At 42.1% G+C, this 25,109-nt stretch overlaps 1 protein-coding gene across 1 annotated transcript in view; it reads right to left on the bottom strand.

Annotated features, from left to right (window-relative positions):
• inppl1a (inositol polyphosphate phosphatase-like 1a) overlaps nt 1–25,109 on the bottom strand; it is a 29,217-nt gene continuing 4,108 nt past the window's right edge. The window contains 27 exon segments of the mRNA XM_069717030.1: nt 1–2,394; nt 2,987–3,120; nt 3,593–4,334; nt 4,495–4,581; nt 5,072–5,156; nt 5,336–5,491; nt 5,594–5,770; nt 6,172–6,285; nt 7,097–7,186; nt 7,531–7,612; nt 7,730–7,818; nt 8,633–8,732; nt 8,836–8,974; nt 9,610–9,706; nt 10,090–10,207; nt 10,434–10,630; nt 10,902–11,004; nt 11,493–11,599; nt 12,226–12,376; nt 13,884–13,982; nt 15,266–15,355; nt 16,227–16,317; nt 16,768–16,914; nt 19,598–19,655; nt 19,658–19,678; nt 19,768–19,915; nt 20,470–20,533. Coding sequence (XP_069573131.1) covers nt 2,292–2,394; nt 2,987–3,120; nt 3,593–4,334; nt 4,495–4,581; nt 5,072–5,156; nt 5,336–5,491; nt 5,594–5,770; nt 6,172–6,285; nt 7,097–7,186; nt 7,531–7,612; nt 7,730–7,818; nt 8,633–8,732; nt 8,836–8,974; nt 9,610–9,706; nt 10,090–10,207; nt 10,434–10,630; nt 10,902–11,004; nt 11,493–11,599; nt 12,226–12,376; nt 13,884–13,982; nt 15,266–15,355; nt 16,227–16,317; nt 16,768–16,914; nt 19,598–19,655; nt 19,658–19,678; nt 19,768–19,915; nt 20,470–20,533 — 3,589 coding nt within the window. The 3' untranslated portion in view covers nt 1–2,291.

The raw sequence follows: 25,109 nt of genomic DNA, 5'->3' as shown, positions 1-25,109 counted from the left end.
TAAGGAAAGATATTAGATTTTAATTGAAAAAAAAAAAAAATACATGGGTGAACAACTTGCATTAACTTAAAACAACCAAAGTAGAAGACTACATGAAGGAGCATGATGAAATGGAGTGTAAGAGAAAACATGTCTCTTTTTCACACATGCGCGCGCGCGCGCGCACACACACACACACACACACACACACACACACACACACACACACACACACACACACACACACACACACACACAAACACACACACACATACACACAAATCATTGAGAACACTGAAAGGCCCAAAATCCTTTAAAAAAAAACAACAACAAAGATTTAACACGTCTGAACAGCAGATCCACGTTATCTGCACTGTGGCTGTTAAAGTCTGAGACACATTGAACATAAAACACAGGCGAGTCATCTAAAATTGTACAAGAGCAACAATAATTAAATATGGGTTTGGGTCAAAAACAAAATTAGAAGACATGAATGAAGGTTTCATGGTATTTAGGGCTTCTCGTAGTGAGATGTAGACATGGCAAAAATAATTGAAATCACATTTTAGAAGAAAAGGCGAGCTGTGTGCTTATCTGAAGAAGCTGTTTAGTGTGATCCGCCTGGATAAGGAAAAGGTGCCAGGCGTGTTGAAATGAATCCACATCTCTTAAAACAATAACATTAAACTGTCTTTTCAGTTTAGCTTCTGGTGTCACGGGCAGAAGAGGAAGCCGGATTTAAATCATGAACACATAAAAGCAGTCTGAACGTACGTTAACAATTAGATCTTTAACTGCTTAAAAACAAGATATAAACTAAGAATTGACCACGTTTTCCCACCGTCAGCATCTACTGATGAGGTTTGTTGAGTAGCAGCACCACCTGCTGGTTACTTCAAGAAACAAGTGCCCCTCGCTTCAAACTGTACACGTCCTGCAGAAACCTGACTTCTCTGCTTTTGTGTTGTGTGAAGTGACATCTTCTCCCATGTAAATGATCCTAAAACTAGGCAACAGCTCCAGTAACGTCACAAAAGAGCAGTTACACAAGAAAAATCTCTCAAATTAATACAGGCAAAAAAAAAAAAAAAAAAAAAGGTTTCATAACAAATGGTAAACTGATGGCTTATTAAATCTACAGCAGAAACACCGTTAGTTAATCTATTTAACCAATTCCCTGAACACTGCTTCACTGACACAGTTTGAAATGAAATGGAGTGAGAAATGTGTCAAATGTGTCTTTTAAAAAAATTGAAATTTAGCAACCTCGCAGACAAAGTGTGAGCATGAGAAATGTACTATCTGAAGTCATATTTCACCTGGGTGCAGCATTTTTTTTTTTTTTTTTACCTCAGGTACATTTGTGATTTTATTGCCTTATCGTCTCAAGGTTTTCATCAACCAATATTAATACTGATTGTGCGGAAAAACACTGCTGCATTTGTCCACTTAAGTTAATTGACCTCAAATAGTAAAATGAACCAATCAGTCAGAAAACAAGCTGAAATGTCAAATGAGGACAAATCACACAGCAGACAAGTTAAAACGGACTGCGAACAATCACTGAAATGTTGTACCAAGATGAAATCTGCACTTTTAGCTCTAAAACGACTGATTTGATTGGTTTACTGACGATTCCCTTTATCATAAAAAAAAAAAAACAACATAAACCCATAAATACACGCAGAGACGCTCAGACAACACAGGCCACCGTTTAAATAACAGTAGGTCGGACGTCGTCACAGAAATACACAATTTGAAAAGTAGGAGTTTATCTCACATTCGCTTCTTTTCCTGTCAGCACATACCCGACAGTTCGGAAATGTCGGAGCAGTTTTAAACTCCGTCAATTCTCAGCTAAGGTTTCTGTGGACAAAGACAGGAAATGCTATCTTGAAGCTGCAGGTCAGATCTGATGGTGCGACAGACCTGACACGGCATCAACACATCGGCTGCTCTACACAAGTTGGAACTCTAACTCTGTTTGGTCAGAAAAATAATCTCCTGGCTGGAATTAAATCCAATTAGTGCTCGTAGTGACGCTTGAAGGACTGAAATGATTAGCATTAAATAAGGCCACATCTATGACAATGACAACACACATACAGTACATGAGAAAAAGGACGTTGGTTCAACGAGTGTTTTTGAAAAGTACAAATGGAGTGCAATTTCTCTCAGAAGGCACAGTCTGGCATTAATTGGCACGTTCCAGCTCAGTTCAGTTCAGTTCAGTTCAGCTGAGATTTGGCCTCTTGGGACCTGGTGTGGCACCAGGGCCGGTTTGGACCAGTCATGGACCAGTTTGAGACAGTTTATTTCTGCTGTTGCTGCTGCTGCCGGAGGCTCTCCAGCAGGATTCGTTTGTGGGCGGGGTCGAGCACTCCCGCCTCCTCCAGGTCCTCCTCGGTGATGTCACTGGAAAAAGAAAAAACGACTCAGCGGGGAAACAAATGATGAAAAATGCCTGAACGGAGCAAACAAGGTTTTCGTTGAACACCTGTAGTTTTCAGGACAAATAGCATGTGAACAGCATTATTCAGAACAATTGTTATTAAAGAGGTGCACAGAACTATTCCATCGATAAATATGATTCATTAGTAAGCTTCAGCCCAAAATATGACACGATAAACTAGAATTATCCCGTTGCAGTTGCATAGTATGCCTCAGCCAACCGGTAAAGTAGCAGTTTACATCCACATCTGTTCAAACTCATATAATACATGTAGTAAAGACTTTGAATAAAGCTGATCGTGAACAGAGGTGTTGCTGCAAAGAAGCTACAAACTCTAAAATGTGGACAGTTCACACATCTTCAACCCAACAGCAAAGGAGAGCTAAACAATCAGCACATTTCTAGTCACAATCTCCACTTCTGTTCCTGGTTTATTGTGTTGAATAATGAAAAAAAGTGAAACTATATCAGTACCCGAACAGTGTTTTCATGTCAATCTGCCACTGCATTATTTGAAACTCAAATGTCTACCTCTGAGCGTGTGACTGTTTGTACCTGAGGAACTCCAGATCGTCCCAGCCGTTGTGTAGAAGACCCTGCTCATACCTCTCCAGTCCCAGTCTCTGCAGCCACTCTCCCACTGAAGAGTCCCCCACCGACAAAGACGAACTACTGCTGCCCCAAAGTGCCTGAGCAGGAGAAACGCAAGAAGACGCTTAGGAATCATCTCAGCTCAACACAGCTGCCACAGCAGGATGATAACCATGTAACAGTGAAGGATACAACATGCCAGAGTCTGGCATGGGCTTTTTTTTTTTTTTTTTTTCCCTCCTTCACCCCAGGTAGAGGCACTTAAAACTAAAGAAAGTGATCCAGATCCTGCGCTAGCACCTTACAGATGGCTTTATGAACAGTAGAGACATTAGATATTATGCAATTAAATCGCTAAATAACTGAGTCCAAGCTCAGGACAGAGTCTTTGAAAATTTTTTTTCCAAAAGCTGTGATGGCCTGAAAGAAACTACACAAAACCTTCCCACAAAGTCTAAGCTTCTCTTCTAGTAGCTGCCAAAACTTTAACATCAGCATTAGATTAAAAAAAAAACCACCTTGTTGAATAAGAACCGAAATGAGCCGCATGAGTTCCAATGCAGCGCTCACCTCCTCAGGCATGTCCTCCGCGATGCTTTCTGGGATGGGGTTTCTGGGCGGGAAGGTGCGGCACGCGTCCAGACCTAAACCCATGGGCTGCCCTCGAAGAGGCGGTGGTGCTGATGGAGCGCGTGGCGGCTGTCCAGGAAACTCACTCTCACTCAGTGTCTTTGCCATCTGGAGCACAGAACAGGACTGGTCGTCCAGCGCCCCCGCTCCGACTCCTCCTCGCCTAAAACCCTCCCCGAGGGCGAGTGGGGCAACGGGGCCGGCGGCTGGGATCCTGACCTCAGCCAGGTCTGGGTAAAGAGGGCGGGGTTTGGTGAAGGGGGCCTCTGCCACCATCTCCAGTGCTCCCTTAGGGAGAGGAGGAGGCGGAAAGTCAGGAGGGGGTCGATTCAGCGTGCTTCCAACTGTTCCTCCAACACCTCCTGCCTGTGCTGCCGCCACACAAGCCCCTCCATCGTCTTCTGAGGAGCCCTCCTCGCTGATGGCCCGAACTTGGTGTCCTGTCACGGGTCTGCCGCGTTGAGGCGGCCCCGAGGTCGCACAGGGGGGTTTGGTTCGAGCCACAGCTGAGGGTATAGGGGCCTTAACTGCCAGGGGGTTCGCTGAGGTAGGAGACGGGAGGAGCTCAGGGGACATCGCTGCAGCTGACTGGTTGGGGACGCCCTCCAGGATGTAGTAGGCGGGATTATTGTAGCTGTTCTTGCTGATCGACGGATCACCGTCTGATGTATCCTGTTTGGGTCTTCACACAAAAACACAACAGGTGGTTGAGCGGTTACGTTTCATGATCCATTATTTCCACTGTTATGTTAACTGTCCCGCGTCAAACGTGTGTCAAAAGGGTTGTCTTTTGTGCGTGGTTCACTTTGTGTGTAAAGCACATGAGTGGATCATGAGTGTACCTTGCAGCAGTTTCCTCCTTGGTGCTTCTTTCTCCCTCCTCGCTGACCTTTCCCAGCTCTCCAAGCTGCTTACGAACCACGGACGGCCTTCATCCAGAAGATATGATGATAAGTTAGCACAGAGCCCAGAATGGCGTCTGCACATCACTGACGTATATTGTAGGATACCAGTGTCTGCACACTACATTTAAGAATCCTAAAACCTAACTGGACTGAAAACTACAGCTTTCAATCATGCTGTATTTCATCAGTCAATCAGCCAACTTGACCGTTTCAGAGTTTTAGAAGCTTTAAGCCAGCGTCCATTTATACTCTTTCAAAATACAGAAAACCAAGTTTAGAAAAAAAAAACACATGACAACATGAACTGAATGGCAACGCAATGACTACAGGAACTGACTGATCACTAACTATCTAATACACCCCAGGCTTCGATATGGGCAGTATTTATGACAAAATTCATTTTATTCACAGATATTGAGTGGTCATATTGTTTTGGCTACAGTATGTAGATTTAACTTATTGCATTTCACCATAAAACCGAAATACAAAATGGAAAAAAGTGGCGTGTACTGACTTCACATACTCGTGTCCGACTCTGGATACCATCGTGGATTTCCCTTTAGGTCCTCCTGTCTCATCCTTGTCCACACTGATCCACTCTGAAATACAACAGTAAAACTGTTTTAAAGTCAAACTCCATGAGGTGGACAATTCATATCACCGACGTCTTCAGGAGAGATCGTTTTTTTTTTTTTTTTTACTCTCCTTTCTACATTTCCTTCTCCGTCTGCACAGTCCATCAGACTTTCACCACAGTGTTGCATATTAAGTGCATTACCATACAGTCTCTCCCTGGTTCCCATCCTTTCAGAGGGGACTCTGACCCTCATGGAGCCCCGGATATTTCCTGTTTCCTCGCCACGGTGGGACAGGTAGGTGTGGAACTGCTGCGCTGTGCTGCCGATCATTGACTTCAGAGCCAACACACACTCTCCTAACAGAGGAAAACGCGAGGTTGTTTGTCAGCCCACAAGTAACCGCATCACTTTCTCAACCTCAAAGAACCGCACCACAAGCACAAAGACTCTGTTTATACCGTAGGACTCGTATCCATCCAGTGATTTCACCGTTAGCAGCAGATGTTGGTCCTGCAGGTACTCGATCTCCGACAGAAGAGGTTTGAGGGTTGTTAGCTGCTTGTTGGACCAGCCAACACGCAGGAAGTTGACGTTGTCGCTGCTCTGACTGTCGTTCTCGTAACTCTTCTTAAACTCTACAGGTGAGAGAGAGAGAGCGAGAGAGAGAGCGAGAGAGAGAGAGAGAGAGAGAGAGAGAGAGAGAAAATGCAGGGCGGAGTGGAGGGGAGAAAGGACAAAGGGAGCAGGGCGGGAGGGAGAGGAGGGAGATGTTTCATTCAAAAGTACACGGTGGACAGGAGGTGGGGACGCAGCACAGGTCAAATATGGATTCTAGCTTAAAGGTATACTGACTGCCTGAGATAGGGAGGGAGGGGGAGAGATACAAAAAGAAGAAGCAGACACAGTTTCATTACATCCACCCGGTGTTACAGGAACCACATCTGTGCAGTGACTCCTGCTGCTGGATTTCTGTCAGACTGAAGTAAATCAGTGCGAGTGAATGAGTCACCGCAGAGGTTCAGCATGTTCACCTCACCTTCCAGACAAGTGGAGTAGAATTCGATAAAGAACTTGGTCCTGCTCGCCGTCTTCACGATGGCCTCAATGCTCTCAAACTCGATGTAGGCCTGCTCTGAGGACTTCGGCAGCCCTACATAGAAACAGGTGGACAGGAGGGGGTGGGGGACGGAGGAAGACAAGACGGAAAGAGAGGGGAGAAACATGTGAGTGGGTGGAGCAGAGTAGCATGTAACAAAGGCAGAAACCATATCAGTACCTTTTAAATGTGGCATTTCACTAAATAAAAGAAAAAAAAGAGTGAGCCAGAAACATATAATGGATCATGAATGTGAAAAGATTAAACATTGTTCAGTCAACTGGCACTATCTACAAGAACATGCAAAATCCCAAATCTTGTGAAAAAGGAGGGAGAACTGAAGAAAGAGAGACAAAGTCAAACCAGGAGGAAGATTGACAGGAAGAAGAAATAAAAAGCTGGAACAAAAAAACAGACTCAGAGAGAGCGCAGACCTCTGCCAAGGCCAATACTCCTCTCCTCTGTATGCAAATCTGCAACTGTATGTCTGGATATATTTTGGTGCTGATGTTACAATTTTAACATCAGGAAAAACTGCAAAAGTGTTTGCTGTATTAAGTTTGAGCAGGAACATGTGGGTTGTGATATGGAGTCATTGTATTTCTGGACTTCTGACTTATGTTTTGTTACTGTTGAACTTCACTGCCATCTACTGGATTCCAAGATGTATGGCAGGTAGCAGGCCAAATGCCCTGTCATGCAAGGTTGTGAAAAATATTCTGTGGATCCACCCAGTGATTTTCCTCACAGAATTTCAACAGGTTTTTCCTTAAACCATGCCACACAACACACAAACATATTGGAAACGTCATCTCATCGGGGGTAAAAATTATTTCCTGGAGAGTTTCAGTTAATCCACTTGTACCTTTCTTAGAGACAAACTGGGAGGTCACTCCCACCTCGAACGTAGCAAACACAGGGGAATGATCACTGGTCACGATGTCATCTGTACAGCCTGGAAAATAAAGAGAATTCACTTCGGTTTACTTATTGTTCAGTGACTCATCAAATACATAATTGCTGCATTTTGAGGCGTGTATAGATGGCTGATATCAGATTGGATCAGCCGGAGGAACACTTTGCCGGAGACCTTTGTTACATTGTGGGAGGTTTAGGATTAGACGGTTACACAACCAATCACAGCAGCGTAGAGTTAGAGCGAATTGTCCCTGCGGCCGATCCAATCTAGCACCAGCCGAAAGTGATATCGAGGTGGAATTAACTAGGATACCCTGTTGCTAAAGTTGCTAAACAGGCTGTCCGCTATATTGAATTAAAACGATTTTCTTCTGGTCTCACCATAGGAGTTGCAGACAATGTGTGTTTCAGGGTATGACTTCCAAAGGATCCGGTCACACCAGGAAGGAACATTTGTCCTCATCTGGAACAGACAGAGAGAAAGACGATACAGCAGAATGATCAAGATGACTCAAAGAAAGAGGAAACACTGTCTGGGAGCGAGTCTAATCTGTGACATTGTTTGGGTTAGTGAACGTACCCCTGTGGCCTTCTGCTTCTGCCAAACATACGTGTCCCTTGAGCCTCGCTCATAACGGTAGGTGGGAGGGAACGAGATCTCTTCCTCCGCTGCAACAAACACATTCAATTTTAGAAAGCTTCAAAGTTTTGAATTTTATATTAATAACTCCAAATTAACACTTGTCTGTATATTTATAAAACAAATGGACAACTGCCTTGTGACACGACACCAGGACTGAATCACAACAACGTTTCTGCTCTTTCTCTTTGTCAGAGCTGGTTCCCTGCTGTTTGCTGCATGTGTCGACACGTTTACAGTATTGGAGACACACAATGGCTGATCAGGGCAACTTTCTCAGTCAAATATCATATGACATGAACAAAAGAGAAAGATGTCGCAGTTTCTCAGCATGTACAGTATAAGCAAAAAAGGGGCATAAATACCTGTGATGTTGGTGACGAATTTTGTGTCAATTTAGTGTAAAACCGACCAAAATAAATACAAGTAATTTGAGATTGAGATGAAATAATAATCTTATTTATAAACTTCTTTTCATTAAAATTAAGTAATGTATTAAAAGCATGTTGGGAGAAAACCAAAACAATGGTTGCCACTATCCTTTTATAACAATGTTCCACCCGGCAGCTGCTTTTGTCTGGTTTTCCTCTTCTTATAGTCAGCAAAGAAAACCAGTGGTCTTGGTGAACTATTCAGAGGAACAGCAGCAGTGCTGAGCAACTGCTTTTGGGAAGTGTGAGTCATCACTTCAGCTGTATTTATTAAACCACTGAAACGCAGTTTGAAGGACAGGAACCTTCTGTTAAAAGTGACTACATTTAAAAAAAAATCCCGCTCTGACTCATGAATATCTGCTGGTTCACAAGGAGTAGGAGTCACCTCTACTGGCCGAGACATACTAACCAAAGCGTAAAAAGACTTTATTCTTCTCCCTCTCCAGGTTGAGCTGATCCACTTTCAGCAGGGGATCAAACTCCTTCCTGTTAATGTAGTTTAAAATCTCCTGTACGCACATAAACACACAAAAAAACACATGATCAGAGATAGATCATTTCCAGTTTGTTGTATTTCATCATTCTGTGCTCATCTGTGTTTGTTTTCTTCACCTGTATGTCCATATCCAGCCTGTAGTTAAGGTCTCCCAGCCAAAAGAGGTGCGTGAAACGCAGTGAAATGTCAAAAGAGCTCAGCTGTTTGTCTCCCAGCGACAGCAGCCGCAGGATATCAAGGTAGTTCTGGTTCCTCCTGCAGGGATGAAAGGTCGCATACATCACAGATGATAAGAGGTAACGGAGTAATAGGTTTGTGTGCCCGTGATGTTTTCCTAAACTTGTTCTGTCTCCCCCTTCTGTCAATGAGAGTAATTACAAGAATACCGCCAGCATGTGCTTTGGTATTAGGCTCCGCCAAAGCCTACTCTGTGGTTGCTGTAAACAACCAATAAATTGTGAATAAATCCTGGATAAACTAAATAAAAAGTGTCACATCTCATGCAAAACAACTTGTTTGAGTGTCAGAATCTGATCCAATCATTGGGACAACATTTAGAAAGTCCAGAAGTTCCGTATCATTGGCTTAATAAGCATTTTGTAAACTAATTTGACTTGAATATAGGAGACAATAATTTATGTGGAAAAGTCCCGCATCATAGCTTTAAAAAATAATCATTTCAAACCACAAAATATGAACATTTGAGTCTATCCACAAAGGAAAGCTGTTATAAAAGGTTTTAAAGCTACAAGAGAAAATCATGACAGAAAGTCCTTGGTCTGGATATTCAGAGGTTTTTGGAGTTGGGAAAATCAATCAAACAAACCCGGTGCCCTCACAGGTAAATGTGTACGGTTACATATGTGTGTGCGCGGGACTGTAGTAGGCACCTGGCAATCTTTTCATTCCCTGACGTCAAGTGACAATTCACGAAGCCGTAAGATGTTCCGTTGAACATGAAAGACACACCGACAGCTCCTTTGTTACCTGGAAAACCATCAAAACAAAGATTCAAACTAAATAATAACAGTAATCCACTGTCAATGACTCATTATAAGCATTACTATAAATGAATAAATCTTCAGTTGGCAGGAATGAAGATAAATGTCAGAAAAGATTTACCTTATTTTGAAAGTTTAAAGAGTTTATCTAATATACACCAGATGTTTTCTTAATTCAAGTCAAATTGTTTTCATCATAACGTGATAAGAGGAGATGCAGTAATAAAATGATGATGACACCATTAATTAGCCCATTGTTTCATTCTGGGTTTAATTGTTCCGTTGGTCATATTTCCTGCTATTTTTTTCAACCGGGAAGTGAAGCATGTGCAGGAAGAATAAAGACCGAGGAGAGAGTGGTGTTGTTACCCAGCGTGTTGGCGATGCCTGTCTTGACACTGGACATCCCCACATGGCTGATCCGGTTCTCATGTTCAGGTTTCACCAACACAGCAATTTTTATGTTCCACAGCGTCTGCACTGCGATCTACAGACAATGAGGAACCTCCAGTCGTCATTTCTGCATTCACACACTCCAAAAATAACTCTGTTTCTTCTCAAACATATCCCCTCCACATAACTCTCAGTATCCCCCGGCATGACTTGAATAGATGTGAAAGGTGTAAACAAGCACATACAACACTAATAAAATCCAAGAATATAATATTCATCAGCGAGGTCAAGGATTATTTGTCTTTGGCTTCTTTCCTCACCGGCTTATAGTCCAGTTCTGTCTGTTCTTTCAACATGGCGCGTAGGGACTCCACCCACTCCCGATCACACACCGAGTTCTCCTGGGTTCCAAACACATACAGGTCATGAGGGATGGTGACGGTCATCTCGTCCAGAGTCTTCCCGAGGCCGCGACACAACACCCATGAGGCCACAGACTTGGGCGCAGGCACTGAGCCTAAAGACAAGGACCACAAATTTACATTTTCATCAAAAATGCCCCGCTCTGGAAATACATATACATATTGTATTGCTTTTATTTGTTTGGCTTTTCTGGTTTATTTGATCGTGATAGTAGAGAGAGAGAGAGAAAGACGGGCAGCAAAGGGTTACGTAGTACTCCCTCGGCCAGATGAGCGACTGTGTTAGGTTTTGATACGAGGTTTTCAAATGTATGATCAGTCAGCGTGTGTAGCCATTATTGCAGGATGTGTTGAAGTGTGTCTCACCCATATTCCAGGTGCCTATGAAGATGGAAATCATGTCTGGCTCGTCCTGGTTGGAATGTTTGTTCTTCATCAGCTGCAGCAGCTGACAAAACGCCTCCCGTTTCTGAAACAAACACACACAGCAGTGAGTATTTCAGCTGCCTGATTTACAAAACTGTGGCCAAAGACTGTCATTAGTATGTTCCATCTTTTTTGTTGTTGTTGTTGTTGTTGTTGTTGTTGTAATGAGAATTACACGACAGACAGAAAGCCTCCGTGGAAAATGTCTTCTAATGAAAAGATTTGTGATTTGGGTCTTCTCCACAACTCTTGACACTGTCCTCAAATTATGTACGTACAAATTAAAAGGAATATATGAGAGTATTTCTTTGTAATTTTTTTAATATAAACGTGTATATTCACTGTCATGTTTCCGTGTAGGTGTTTGATAGATTAACCGTAAGTGATCGTGTTTTCTTCGGCCTAGAAATTATATTTGGGAGTGTGTGTGTGTGTGTGTGTGTGTGTGTGTGTGTGTGTGTGTGTGTGTGTGTGTGTGTGTGTGTGTGTGTGTGTGTGTGTGTGTGTGTGTGTGTGTGTGAAGTTACAGACCTTGGCACTAGCAAAGATGAAGTCTTTCCTCTGGCTCTTATCCTTCTCCTTCTCAAACACAATGCCCAGTTTATTCTGCACTCGCTGAGACTTGATCAGCTGACGTACTGAGAGAGACAGACGGGGAGTTACAGATAAAGGCAGGGAACGGAGGAAAAGCAAGGTCAAGGTAATAGATAGAGAGGGTCAAAGAAGGTTAAAGTTAAAAAGAAGAAAGACAATAAAAAAAAGGACATAAACATTTTACAAAAAAATTGCCAAAGGAAGCATTAACTCCTCATATAGTTTATATATTGGTCTCTCAAGCAGAAAATAATGTTATGACAGGCTGAGAAAACATTTAATCTAATGTATCTGAAGATACATTAAAACTGGTTGAATGATGGGATGCAGCTATAAAACATTAGTGAGTGTTTCCGACGGTGCAGCAGAGGCAGGTCATCTCACCTAAAATACAAACTACCTCAAATACCATAAACAATGAATCTATTTTATGACATACAGCATTACCAATTAGGTAAAACAGCAGAGGTGAATATAATTTACCAGGAAAATAACATTTAATAAAATTAAAATGTTTCATAATGACGACAAAATAAGATGTGTCACTATCTGGGTGCCTTAAGTCGTTCGTTATACAAATTCCTGCTCAATAATTTTCTTGATTACAAATTTTACAGTATAGAAAATACTTGTTTTTTGTGTGTAAATAATGTGATAGTGGAATTCTCACTTTTGTCATGTGTGAAGGTGGTCCAGTCCTCCTGATTGTCCTTCACCTTCTTCATCACGACCAGTCTTCCTCCCTCCACATCCACAGACAATGTGTACTTCTGACTCTTTCCAATCTTTGTCAGCTCTGCCAGGTAAACATCAAGCTTCACCTGTAACAAGTCACAACAGAACGATTGTGCACGCGCACACACGCACACACACACACACACACACACACACACACACACACACACACACACACACACACACACACACGGGTAAAGCTTGTGTGTGTGTCTACAGAGCTAATTTCCAATGGTATCAAATCTATATTTTGGGGTCTCCAAAATAAATGCAGTGGACAATTCAACTTCGTCCATTGTTCTAACATACACAATACAAGCTTCATGCTTGTTATTAACAGACTTCAAACGGTGTCAGTTATACGCAGCCACAGAGATTAGAAAACAAGAAGCCGGAATTTTAAACACCACAGAAAATGTCCTGTTTCTCTTGATAGTAGTTTTACAAGTTTACAAATTTCTGGTCATCCCATACTTCAGAAATACTTTTGACAACAAAGTGGACCTGTTTCTGTTTGAGCCTTACGTCAAAAAAGCACGAGAGTCATAACTACTCTAAAAGTAGTCAAATAAAGATTTCACCAGAAGACAGACATTCATTCTTCTTATGAGTCATACATATTGATCGGGTCTGTCTGTGCGTCAGCGGAAAAATAAGGTGCTGCGTCTCTTCATCTTAACACCATTTCTGTTCCTGTGCAACAGGAAGTTACTGAGAGGATGTCACCACAGAGGACGCAAACACCTGATATTCTGAAATCATTCATCTCACTGACATTTACTCCTCTACTCTTTTTCTCCTTCATCTTGCTCACCAATCCACTCAACTGAATATCATTCATATTCTTCTAACTCTTACCTTCAACACATCTCTCTTCTAATATCCATAATATATGCCTGTTGGTACATTTCAAAATAAAACTTCTAAAGTCTTCTTCCAACATATAAAATCACTGCCTCTTACATGCTTATTCTACATGGGGATATTATACCAAAAGGGACAAATACAATGACGTTACAGACGATGCAACAGGAAGTGCATTACAAACATTCCTTTGGCCTCACATCAGCTCAGCTGACAACTTCCTGCAGTGTGTTAAGGAATACAAGACCGTTTTATTGCAATTGAGGCTCAGTGACACAAAACCATCTTTCACTGACAGCAACATTTAATAAATCACATCTGGAGGTGTTACAGCTCTCTACAACAGATCTCAGATTTTCCTTCAGATGAAAATCACATCAGGAAAAATGTTTCCTCGTCCTGTCAAAAAACAGGAAATATGAAAGACTTGTGACTTCAATAATAAGCTGCGTACCCAAAGTGTTAACAGAGAGCTTTAGTGAGTTTCCTTGTCCCGAAGGAAACCGTCGGGCTTTCAGGCTTGTTAGTGCTTCAGTGTGGTAACTGCTAACATACAGACATTGACTAAATAAAGACCGAGTAAAATATAATTTCAGTCTTTAGCTGTTCCTGGAAAGGTCGAAAGCTCGGAGAAGATGATATAATCACCGCTGACCTCCATCACTCTGCAGTGACACAACCACTAACGAAGTATGTGTGACGTGCATGTGTGCGGATGTAGGTGTGTACCTCGAAGGCCTGCACAGGAATGGCTTTGCTGTGCCGCATGGAGAAGGGAGGAGGGGAGCACGGGGAGGCTAAGCTCATGTCCTGTAGAGCTTTCAGAGCCTGAGGGGACAAAGAGAGAGGAGAGGAGAGGCAGATGGAGAAACAATGAAAAAAAAAAAAAAAATGAAAGAGGCAGGAGAAACGAGAAAACAAAAACACACACGCTAAAAAAAAGGCGCACAAACACAATCAGACAAACTCCTGTTTTCAGTCTCGGTGTTTGTGTCAACAAGGAAAAGGATTCCCATTTCCTGGATATAACAGGAGCAGAGGAGGTGGAGCCAGTATCATCACATGCGTCCGGACATGTAAGCTCGACTGCACTGAGGCCATTTCCTCCCGAGCCAGCTGAAGGCCCTTCTTACAAGTGAACTCAAACTAGAAACAGTCCGACCCATGAACACGGCAGAGCGGCTCAAACTGTATTCACGCATGAAGGATGAAAGCAAATTCTAATGAGTGTTGTTTACTGTGCTAGATTAATTGCTTTTAATAATTTGCTGTAATGATCTACAGTTGCAAGTACTGTATGCAAAAGTTTGGGCACCCCTGAGCAAATTACATATTTGGCTAAAAAAAAAGGAAATGCATTGTTACTTTTATGATGTTTAAAAAAATTTAATAGCACTTGTGGCATGTACAAAAGTTTGTATAGAAATAAAGTGCGAGAACTTCAACTCATTAGGACTTGTAAAGCAGGTCGAGAACTGTCCTTAGGAGTCATCAGCTGATTAATTATTTGATTCTTTAAGCCTTGCGGTAGTATTTATGAACCATGAAGTGAACTAATGCCTGCTGCAGGGCGTAGAGAAGGCCATAAAAAGAAGGCATGGCGCTCTCATCTTTTAATTTCCACTTACATTAACAAATGGTATTTAGGAGGATCAGTGGAAGTCAAGGCAAGATTTTTTCTTTTAGGATTAATCTGCAAGGCAGTCATCTGCAATAACAGTGGATGAAAAGACTCCCTGGCTATGAAAAGTGCGATTTATGGCAAATATTATCATTATAATTATTACAAATCATGCAAATACTTCAGAAACAAGAGAGCTTCAAGTTGTCATGATGGGCTACGAGCTCAGCCAGCAGGGCCTCTCGACAGATGATCCTTCATATGGAAAAAGTTATCTAAACTAACCACCTCCAACTGGTGTGTGTGTGTGTGTGTGTGTGTGTGTGTGTGTGTGTGTGTGTGTGTGTGTGTGTGTGTGTGTGTGTGTGTGTGTGTGTGTGTGTGTGTGTGTGTGTGTGTGTGGAGGGAGGGAGGGAGGGAGGGAGGGAGGGAGCAGAGGTGATCATGTATGAGGGTTCAAGCCAACACATGACTGAGTATATGCGTGTACCTTCTTCTCAATGGAGGACAGCAGATCTTTGAGAATTGCCAGCTTGGTCACAAGGTTCTCCAACTCCTGGTCTCCACCCTGATTCACTGACTGATGGAGGAAAAATAAAGACACCAACAACATAACTCTTAGAAATATATTACAAGACATTCCCACATATGCTCAACAGACAGACTGTTTGAAGAACAGTGTGCAGTGTGACTCTACTTTAGTCGTCCTCAGATGGCCCTGGAGAAAAGAAAAAGCTTTTCCTCATGACATCCGCTGGGTAACAAAACGCACGTATGTGTGTATGTGAGTGTGTATGTCTCTGTGTGGTATCTTAATGCACATGTGTATGGGTCTCACAGACAACAAAAACCCTCCCCCTTAGATATGAGCAATTTTTTAGCCTGTTTTTTTTATTATTATTTTTTTTTTTATGAACTTGTCACTGAATCTCCGTTTCTTAATCTTACTGGCTGCTTTGTATATAAAGAGCTTTCCTACATAACAACTTATTACTTAAGGTCCATCAATTTAATTTTCCATCATCTGTGTTAATTAATATCCCTGCGTGAACCACACCACTTTGAAAGTGATCGATACTGAACCGAATGAGCTGTCAAGTTTTGTTTTTTGTATGTACATTAGACGGAGTAGAGTAAGATTAATGCACACCGATTTTTTTTTTTTTTTTTTTTTGTCACGTAATCTTCTTTATCAGGTAAATGAGGGCTATAAACAATTATAATTTTTTAAAAAAATCACGAGATAATCGTGATCTCTATCCTAAGCAATAAAAGCATGATTGTCATTTCCTCCAGAAGAGTGCAGCTCTATGTCAATGTAAGAAAAAGTAGTAAAATACGGCAAATGATGGTAGACATTGAAAACAAGTGGAGGCATTTCTTTCTTTCCATCATCTTGCTTCCAACGCCTAACTGAGCACGAACACACACAACGAGGCAAACATGCGTACCTGTTGGATCATCTTGGAGACCATGAAAGCACTCTGCTGGTCAAAGACTTTAGACAGGATCTCCAGACCAGACAGGACCTTATCCACCTCCCTGTTCGAGGAAACGGAGAGATTCAAAACAGATTTGTGTCAAAGCTTTCTAATCTAACTTGTGTCTTCCTCTTCATACAGATCTATAGGGAAGAATTCTTACTACGTTTATGCACACATAAATGTACATGCTGGGGCTGCACAATGCACAACAACTGATTAAAAACCATGAGATTTAGCTGTTGTTTGGCAGACTTTTCGATTCAAATTTATTTTCTGTTGGTTATAATAATGTTTGAATGTGCAACATGTGTCATTGTGACCAAAACAAGAGATGAGGAGGCAGGCGGCTCTGCGGGCTGAGGGCTGTAAATCCTTACGTAGTTAGTCAGTATGGTGACAAATGCCGATATACAAGAACAGCTCGGTACAGAAAGCAGATGGACGATAGAGTATTGTGTCGGTGGAATATGTGTCTATACAGATGTGCTGCCTGGTGTGTCCTATTTACCCATTAAGGCGTTTGCAGGAGGCCACTAGTGTCTTGTTGAGATGAGGCAGGGAGCAGGCTCCCTGTTTAACTGCTTCAAGGTCCAAAGCATAGCTGCCCTTCAGGTACTCATGGGAGATGGTGCTCAGGCCATTAGCTGCAGGAGCGCTGAAACAAACGTAAATAAAGTCCAGTCCTCGTCACTATATGCACATGATTCCACACCATCAGCATACAGATCCGGGTACAAGCAAACAACAAATAAAAACAGCATTATTGTGATTTAATGTTGGGCTTGGCAGTTTGTGCAGGCATGACCTCTTTTAATGATGGCCCTCTCAGCTGCTACTGACCTTTGACCTTTAACCACCAAAATCTTGTCAGTTCATTAACGAGTCCAAGTAAACGTTTGTGCCAAATTTAAAGAGCTTCTCTGGAGGAATTCATGAAGTGTAACATTCACGAGAATGGGACAGATGGATGCTGCTGACGTGAGGTCACAGTGACCTTCAACAACTAAAACCTTAACAGTTCAACGTTGAGCTCAAGTGAACATTTTTGTTAAATTTGAAGAAATTTCCTTGTGGCATTCCTGAGATTTCACCTTCACGAAATGTGTGAGAACCCATCAGTTTGGAAAAAAATGCTTCTGGCCGGTTTGCTGCATCTTGAAAAGCTTTAAAAGTCCCATATTTTGCACTTCTCCAGTGTTTTATTCATTATCAGAAACCTTCTAACTGTAGTCTCCTCTCTCAGCTTCTCTCTGGAGCTCTACTAACAGCAGCCTATTTTTTGTTTGTGTTTTTAAGATGCAGTGACATAAATTTCCCTCTCTTCTCATTGGCTGATTGCTTTTCTGAATGACACACACCCTGGCCAATGACAGGTTATCTTCAGTCTTGTATCTTGCGAGCTCCAGGACAGATTGACCGCTTGGTGTTTTCTCCAACATAAATAGTTGAACCGTGGGAAATGTTGAGAGCTGACATCAACATGAGTCACAAACTTTATGAGTCCAAACTGCACAGTTTCTGAATACAGGCAGTGTGCATTTCTCTGTACACTGAGGGCCTGATTTACTAAGATCTCAAATAACGGGTACTAAATTGCGTGTTCCTTCCAAAAGTTTGCAAAAAAATGTTTGCACCCGTTTTGCGTAATTGCGTCATTCAAATCAAGTGCAAATTGCTGTATTTAAATGAGGGGTTTGCACATGTTAAAGAGATTCCAGCCATGAAAAACACAGAACAACCGCAAAAGGAAAAGTAAATCTGATCCCATTGAAATTAAGAAATATAAATATAACAAGAACAAAACGCTTTTTCGGAGATTATCAGAAATAAATGCTGTGGGAAAAACAAAAAGGCAAAAAAAAGGCTTGATAATAAAACAGGGGGGACGGTAGAAGAGACAACCACTGATCAGCAGGTCCAGATCTTTCTGTGATGAGCAGGTGACTTTTGAGTCAGTGCCTCGCGAGTGCTCGGGATCCTGATGAAGCTACCTGTGAATTCTGCGGGACACATTCAGGACCTCTGACAGCACACCTGAATGAAGGGACCTGGCGGGATATCCAAGCGGCGATACGCTGGAACGACTCAGAGGGACAATGCTGAGTTGTAGGACGTTTTTTTAATTGCTGGTATTTTGTGGCTCCTTCTTGTTGTTGGCTGTCAATCATCATTCAGTTCATTCAATAACTCAGAAATGTCATCGCTGGACAAACGATATGTCTGAATCATTTTTCCCTCTGACATCTCAGAAATGTTTCCACAGATGTAAAACCATGTTCTCTACATAATCTTTGGTTTCCCTGCGTCTCCTTCTCACCACAATAAGAGCAGCCGTCTCTCCAGATTTGCGCATCTGATTAATACGTTCCTTTCAGTCGTACTAAAATACACACAAAACCACTTCCCTTATTTCTACTTTCAGGTTTAGTAAATATCGTTGCGAGTGATAAATTGTTCTATTTGCATTTCCCCTCCCAGTATTTTGAATCTTCAAGCAGAAACGCCCAATATTAAATATGCATGCAGGCAAACACGCAAAATGGACGCCGTTTTTTGCAGGTGGTGTGGAGTTTCCACGTGATTTTACACAAGCAAACCTTAAGTAAATCAGGCCCTGAGCGTTTAGACACTTTCACAGTAATAATATAGCCAGCATTTTTTTCTATTAAAAGAAAATGGGAACCTGATTTTATACAATGTGAAACCTTTAAGAACTAATTTTAATACGCTAAAGAAATATCAGCATGTCGAATACAATTACCTAGTTCTCTTCAACTACAGCACGCATTAGTCTGAGTGACCTTTGTTTGTTAATGTACAAAGATCTGAACTACGCACAGGTGGGAAAACACTACAGCCACCACTTCATGGCAGGCTGGCATCCTCTGAGCAATGTGGTTTCCAGCAGGATGTGGCCTACCTTCTTTATTCAGACATGGAGGGAGGATGTGGTAGAACGGAAGATATTAGTGCACATGTGTGTGCCTGCTAATGAGCTTTAGTGTGATAGAGAACTTGTTATGTTTGATGATAATGTGTAAAAAGAGAAGAGAAGAGAAGTGACCGAGGGATTTGTTTGTTTGTTCATGTCAGTAGTCAATAATAACCACTGCTCACCATTTTTGTGAGCTTAGCTGACGTGTGACAACCACATTCCTCTGTGTGCGTTTGAACTATGGCTGCGTGTGTGCATGTGTGCGTGTGTGTGTGTGCATGCGTGTGTGTGTGTGTCCTACATAAGTACCACGATGGTTTAGAAGGCTTAATATGATTCTCTGTGCTCACAACATAAAATTATGAACAGGACATAATCAAATAAGCCCTCTTGTGGACTGTACCTTTCTGTAGGTGTGTCTGGTCCAGGTGAAGTGGAGGTGGAGGCAGAACGAGGGGGAGGGGCGGCTTTTCATCCTCTCCATCTACGAGTCACAGAAAATGAGAGTCAGCGCGTGACAAGAAGAGGGCCTCTACGACCGCGTGGGCTGTGCTTTGTGAGCTCTGGATTTACCGGAGTAGTCCCTGTCATCACTGACAGCCGTCTCCTCTCTGTCGACGGTGTAAAGCAGGGTGGTGACCAGACCCTGGCTGGGCTGCAGGTACAAAGACACCAACTCTGGCAACGTCTTGAACCGCTTAGGCTGGACGCCCTGAGACGTCTGAGAAAGAATGGAAGGAAGACAAACACAGCGGGAAACACCGAGAGACAAAGGAAAAGAAGAAACATGACAATTACATCCAAACTCTGTTATTCAAATCTCTGGTGGCCCCTATTGTTCCATATTTAATGCTGTTTAAGCAAATACAGCCCAGTAGGCTAATATAATTCAAACCAGGAAGAACTGCTTTGGTAAACAGTGATGGCAAAACAAAACAAAATCTGTTCCAGGAAGCACAATTAGACTTTTACGCTCTTTTTTAATGTCACGGCTTCGACTCTAAAACTTTAAAGACATCTGTGATGTGGCCACATGGTCTGAAGCACCATGCTGTCGTGTGTGTGTGAGGCCGGTGGTGGCGTGGACTTCACAGCTGTTGGGCATAAGGCACAAAGAGGCTGCTGTTGGTGTTGGTGTTGGGTGTGTGTGTGTGTGTGTGTGTGTGTGTGTGTGTGTGTCTGTGAGAGAGACAGAGCTCAGAGCCAACAAAAGCACCTCTGCCTGCCAGCTGCCGCCGAAGCATGAGCGTGAGAGTGTGAATGTCTTTTGTGTACCTGTACGGCCAGAAATCCCTCATCGTCTGGGAGGATTCTGTACGTGTGGACGTGCTTCTGAAACCTGCAGAGGGAGGAAAGAGACAGAGAGGGAGGAGAAGACAGAGAAAAACACAAAAAGAGGACAGAAAGTTGGAGTGGAAAACAGAGGGAGGGGAGAAGAAGAGACAACATTTAGACAACTGTCTGACCCTGACATTCATATATACACTCTTGTACTTGAGCTCAGTGGATAGTGTGTGTGTGTGTGTGTGTGTGTGTGTGTGTGTGTGTGTGTGTGTGTGTGTGTGTGTGTGTGTGTGTGTGTGTGTGTGTGTGTGTGTGTATGTATGAGAGTGAGGGGGGGCTAGACACTGTAGAGAGCTTCAACCTGTTGCTGTCCGTCACAGCGTTGAGCGTGCTTTATCCTTACAGTAGCATGATACAGTAAAGCAGAACAGGGTTGAATCCAGTGTTTACACATTTTAAAGTTACAGTGACGGTTGAAAATAAACACAAAACCCATCACACTTTGTGAAATGGAGTCCAAGTTTTACAAATAAATGTCGGCGAGAGTTTGTCGTGCATTTCTTTCATCGAACAACAGCGGATGACATTTCAAAGTGTGAATTGCATTTCTGATTGAACCACTGACTTCTTTTTTTTTTTTTTTCAACCAATCGCAAATCAATGCGGTGACATTGCTATTGCTGAGCCATGACTACACGCCCGGAGCCACAAGCTGGACTCTAATGATTTTCATGTCTGCGTTTCGTGTCGCTTCAGTGGACGGGTTACAAAATGTTTAATTTGCCAATCAAACGTTGTGGTTTATGTTCATTGGTCTGTTCAGGAGTGCAGGCGTCAGGATGGCAGCTTATGCAAAATACTTTATGGCATGTGTGTGTATAAATGCAGGGAGGGATGAACCCATGTCGGGAACTCATCCCGCTCTGACCTCTCAGCTGTGTTTCCAGTTATTCCAGGACAATGTCCTGCAGGAACTAAAATATGTGGACTAGAATAAAATCTAAAACTGATTTTCAACAACAAAGTGCAAGAAAACGTTTTCTTAATATCCATAATAACCTAAACTTAAAATAGAAATGACACATTATACCATTTTTTTTTATTATACTTGAGAAAAAGTGTTGAATGTAATGAAACCTTTTGATTGGCGATGCTTAAAGTCTGACCGATACTGCATTTTTGGGTCTGATGCCCATACCAATGTAAGGAAGTAAAAAACGTTCCAATAAACAGGACGAAATGTGGTTATCAAAGACTCTTGACAAAGACATGCAATGCGGCCAGGATGTAGTGTAATTATAACTAACGATAAACAAATTATTTAAGGCTTAACGTGGGTCTGAAGTGCTGGTTGCTTATCTGAGTGTCACTGATAGGAAAGTAGTTAAGCCTACATTGTTAAAGCCTTCATGATATCAGAGACTCAAGTCAACATTTGTGCAATTGTATATTCATGTTATGTAATGTTTTAACCTTTGGACTATTTTCTTAGTGAGGGCAACTGTGTTTTTACAAGCAGCTTATCACCAGTTCCTGCTGCAGTGGTTCTAATGCCAAAACATATATGATGTCCATTTTTATATTCTTGTTTATATCTGTCAGTACACAGAGAAGAGGGGGAGACATGCAACAAAGGCCCTGGCACAGATTTGAATCCATTTCTGAGCTAAATGATGAAGAACATAACAAGCTAAACACTCGAAACAGAAAGTTCCCACGTCAAACTGATTTAAATCCAGCACATTTATCAGACTGTTGCCAATAATAGTTCAATATATCAACTCAGAGTAACACTATAAAACTACATAAATATTTGCCCCTCTCAAAACGTATCCATATTTAATCTGTTCACATTATGAACACAATGCACTGCAAGCCCAGGAACACAGAATCCATACACAGACGTCACTGCAGTGTGCAGTGTTCAGTGTGTGTGTGTGTGTGTGTGTGTGTGTGTGTGTGTGTGTGTGTGTGTGTGTGTGTGTGTGTGTGTGTGTGTGTGTGTGTGTGTGTGTGTGTGTGTGTGTGTGTGTGTGTGTGTGTGTGTGTTTTCCTGTTGGCTGCTGATGAGATTCTCTGCAGGTCTGTGCAGTAAATACTATTGTTTCAGTCGCTGAACAGTTAGTGGGGTGGGGTTGGGGGTGGGGAGAAGAGAGCGGGGTTTATTGTGGGTCAGAGACAGACTCAAAGTATACAGTATAATGGTGTCAACAGTGGTGTGTGTTGAGTGTACTGAAAGCCCCACGGACTCGCTCCGTCCTGTTGGAGTGCCACCTCCTCTTCCTCTGTCCCATCCAAAGAATACACACAGCCTACATCCTTTTGCCAAGCTCATGCAATAGTCTATCAGGGTAAAACTTAACTGAGTGTCCTTCAAGTTACCGACAATCAACGGGTAAGTTTACCCCCTCACAGCCCACTCAGTCCATCCTGCCAACATGTATTTCACTTTTCACTGTCTCAAAGTGCAGCAGGCCACTTCTGTCCTGGCACTGACGACCAATGAGTGCATTAACACACTCCAGTGACACTCCAGGAATATCCTGCACCTGCCATTGTTAACTTGGTCTGGGAAATATATCGATATTATATTTTGATATTAAACTAGTTCATATTTCTCATAATATTGTGATATGGCATCAAGGTTTTCTTTTCCTGGATTTAAAGGCTGCATTACAGTGAAGTGATGTTAATTTCTGAATTTACCCCACTGTTGCAGCTGTTCTATTGTGTGCCTTTACTCACTTAGTCAGTTTAACCACATAACTGATGATTATTTATCAAAATCTCATTGAGCATTTTGTGAAAGCACCAACAGTCATCCCTACAATATCGAGAGATGTTTTTGGTCAAATATATTGTAATATTTCATTGTGTCCATATCACCCAGCCCTACTGCAAACTTGCCAAGCTACTACTACTTTGAGAAATGTCAACCCGCAAAAACACAACAGTCAACTGAGGAGGTGCAGACGCCCCTCTGGTTGCCAACAAAAGGATCCAGCAAGTGTGTGTGCCGCGCTGAAGATGATGTCACAGTAGTGTCATGCGATGTCGCATTGAGAGCACACTAGTAAATCTGCCGTGGAAAACTAAATCCAAAAATGTACCTATTATCAAAAGTGAGTTGTAAACTGGATTAGAGCCAGTATCGATGGTGAAAAAGGGGCATAAACCAGTACCAATTCTCCTCAGTACACTTGCACTGTTTTTCAAAGGTATTTGTCAAGTAGGTTGCTCCAGGCTTCTTGGAAAATGACTAGTGTTCAATGTCTTCTGTGTCTTCATGTAATCCAGGACTGACATAATGATTTTCAGATCAGGGCTCTGTGGGGTTCAGACCACTTGTTGCAGGACTCCTTGTTCTTCTCGTCACTGAGGACGGTTCTTTATGAGTCTTGTTTTATCTTTGGGGTTGTTATTTTTATGCAGCAGAAAGAATTTGGGATCAATAACGCCCTCTCTGATTGTATTTGCGTCATGAATAAGAACCTAAACATCTAAAGTGCCAAATACATTTGCGCAGTCCTGCTGCATCAATTTCAAAATGATGCCCGTGCATCAGAGTATGAAAGCATTCAGTCATCTGATGTTGGTGCATATAGCAAGACACATTAAGGAAAAGTAGACGAACATAATAAAGAGCACAAAATATTGTGTAAATTTCATCTGTAGTCACCCAAAAACTAACTGTTTATAAAAAAGCATTTAAAAAAAAAAAAAAACTAAAAGGCAACACTCACTCACACACCTTCTTGGTGAGGAATGCTTTCATAGAAATGTCTACATTTCAAAAACACACACAGAAACACAGCGTCAGCCTGAACCGTGACATGTTAAGACGCGCTGCAGTGATACGGAGAATATATTCCTGACAGCAAAAATAGAAAACAATTCAATGTCTCGGTGGCACAGAGACACTCACATCTATTAGCATCTTGTCTAATGATCGACGTCTCTCTTGTTAAGACAGTAAAGACGTGCCAGTAAACTATTAGTAAACTAGTAAATCACACTGTGCCAGTGATTTATTTAAGATATTGTTGGCACACAAATAGTAAACATACTCAGCATCAGAAACAGATGAGCTACAACTGTTCATCTTCTCATTGTCAAATTGTGAGCTGGTCAAGGTGGTCACTTCCTACAAAAGTCAGCGTACTAAAACTTGCAAGCAGACACAAAACTCAAAGTCTGCAGACAGAAATGTGAACTAAGAGGAAGAGAAAGGCATAGGCCTGCAGACGGGACCAGGAGTCAGTCCCACAACCAGACTGGAAACACTTTCCAAACACACTGGTGCCCCCAAGTCCTTCAAAAAGGAAGTTATCATGTCCTTGTATGTCAGTCACGAGGGGAAGCTCAAAAAGTAATGTTTAGTAGTCACATTCAGGTAAAACAAACAAAAAACACACTGTAGCACAAATTTCATGAGTATGAGCCTAAAGAAGCCAATAAAGCTTAAGCGCATAAAAAAAATATAGTAGCCAGATCTAATGAGCACTCAAAATGTTGATATAATTATGTGCAAAGCTACCGTGTCATCTCCAGGTCCTGTAGATGAAAACAACCTGACAGCGCTCACTGGAAATCAATACTGTAAACAGTTATTCTCCTTCCGTGGCAAACAA

This window comes from Brachyistius frenatus, unplaced genomic scaffold (assembly GCF_029030835.1).
Source record: "Brachyistius frenatus isolate BFR_SWC_R1_liver_20210118 unplaced genomic scaffold, ASM2903083v1 Contig_1, whole genome shotgun sequence".
Taxonomy (NCBI): domain Eukaryota; kingdom Metazoa; phylum Chordata; class Actinopteri; family Embiotocidae; genus Brachyistius; species Brachyistius frenatus.
This window is presented reverse-complemented; position numbering and strand designations above follow the sequence as displayed.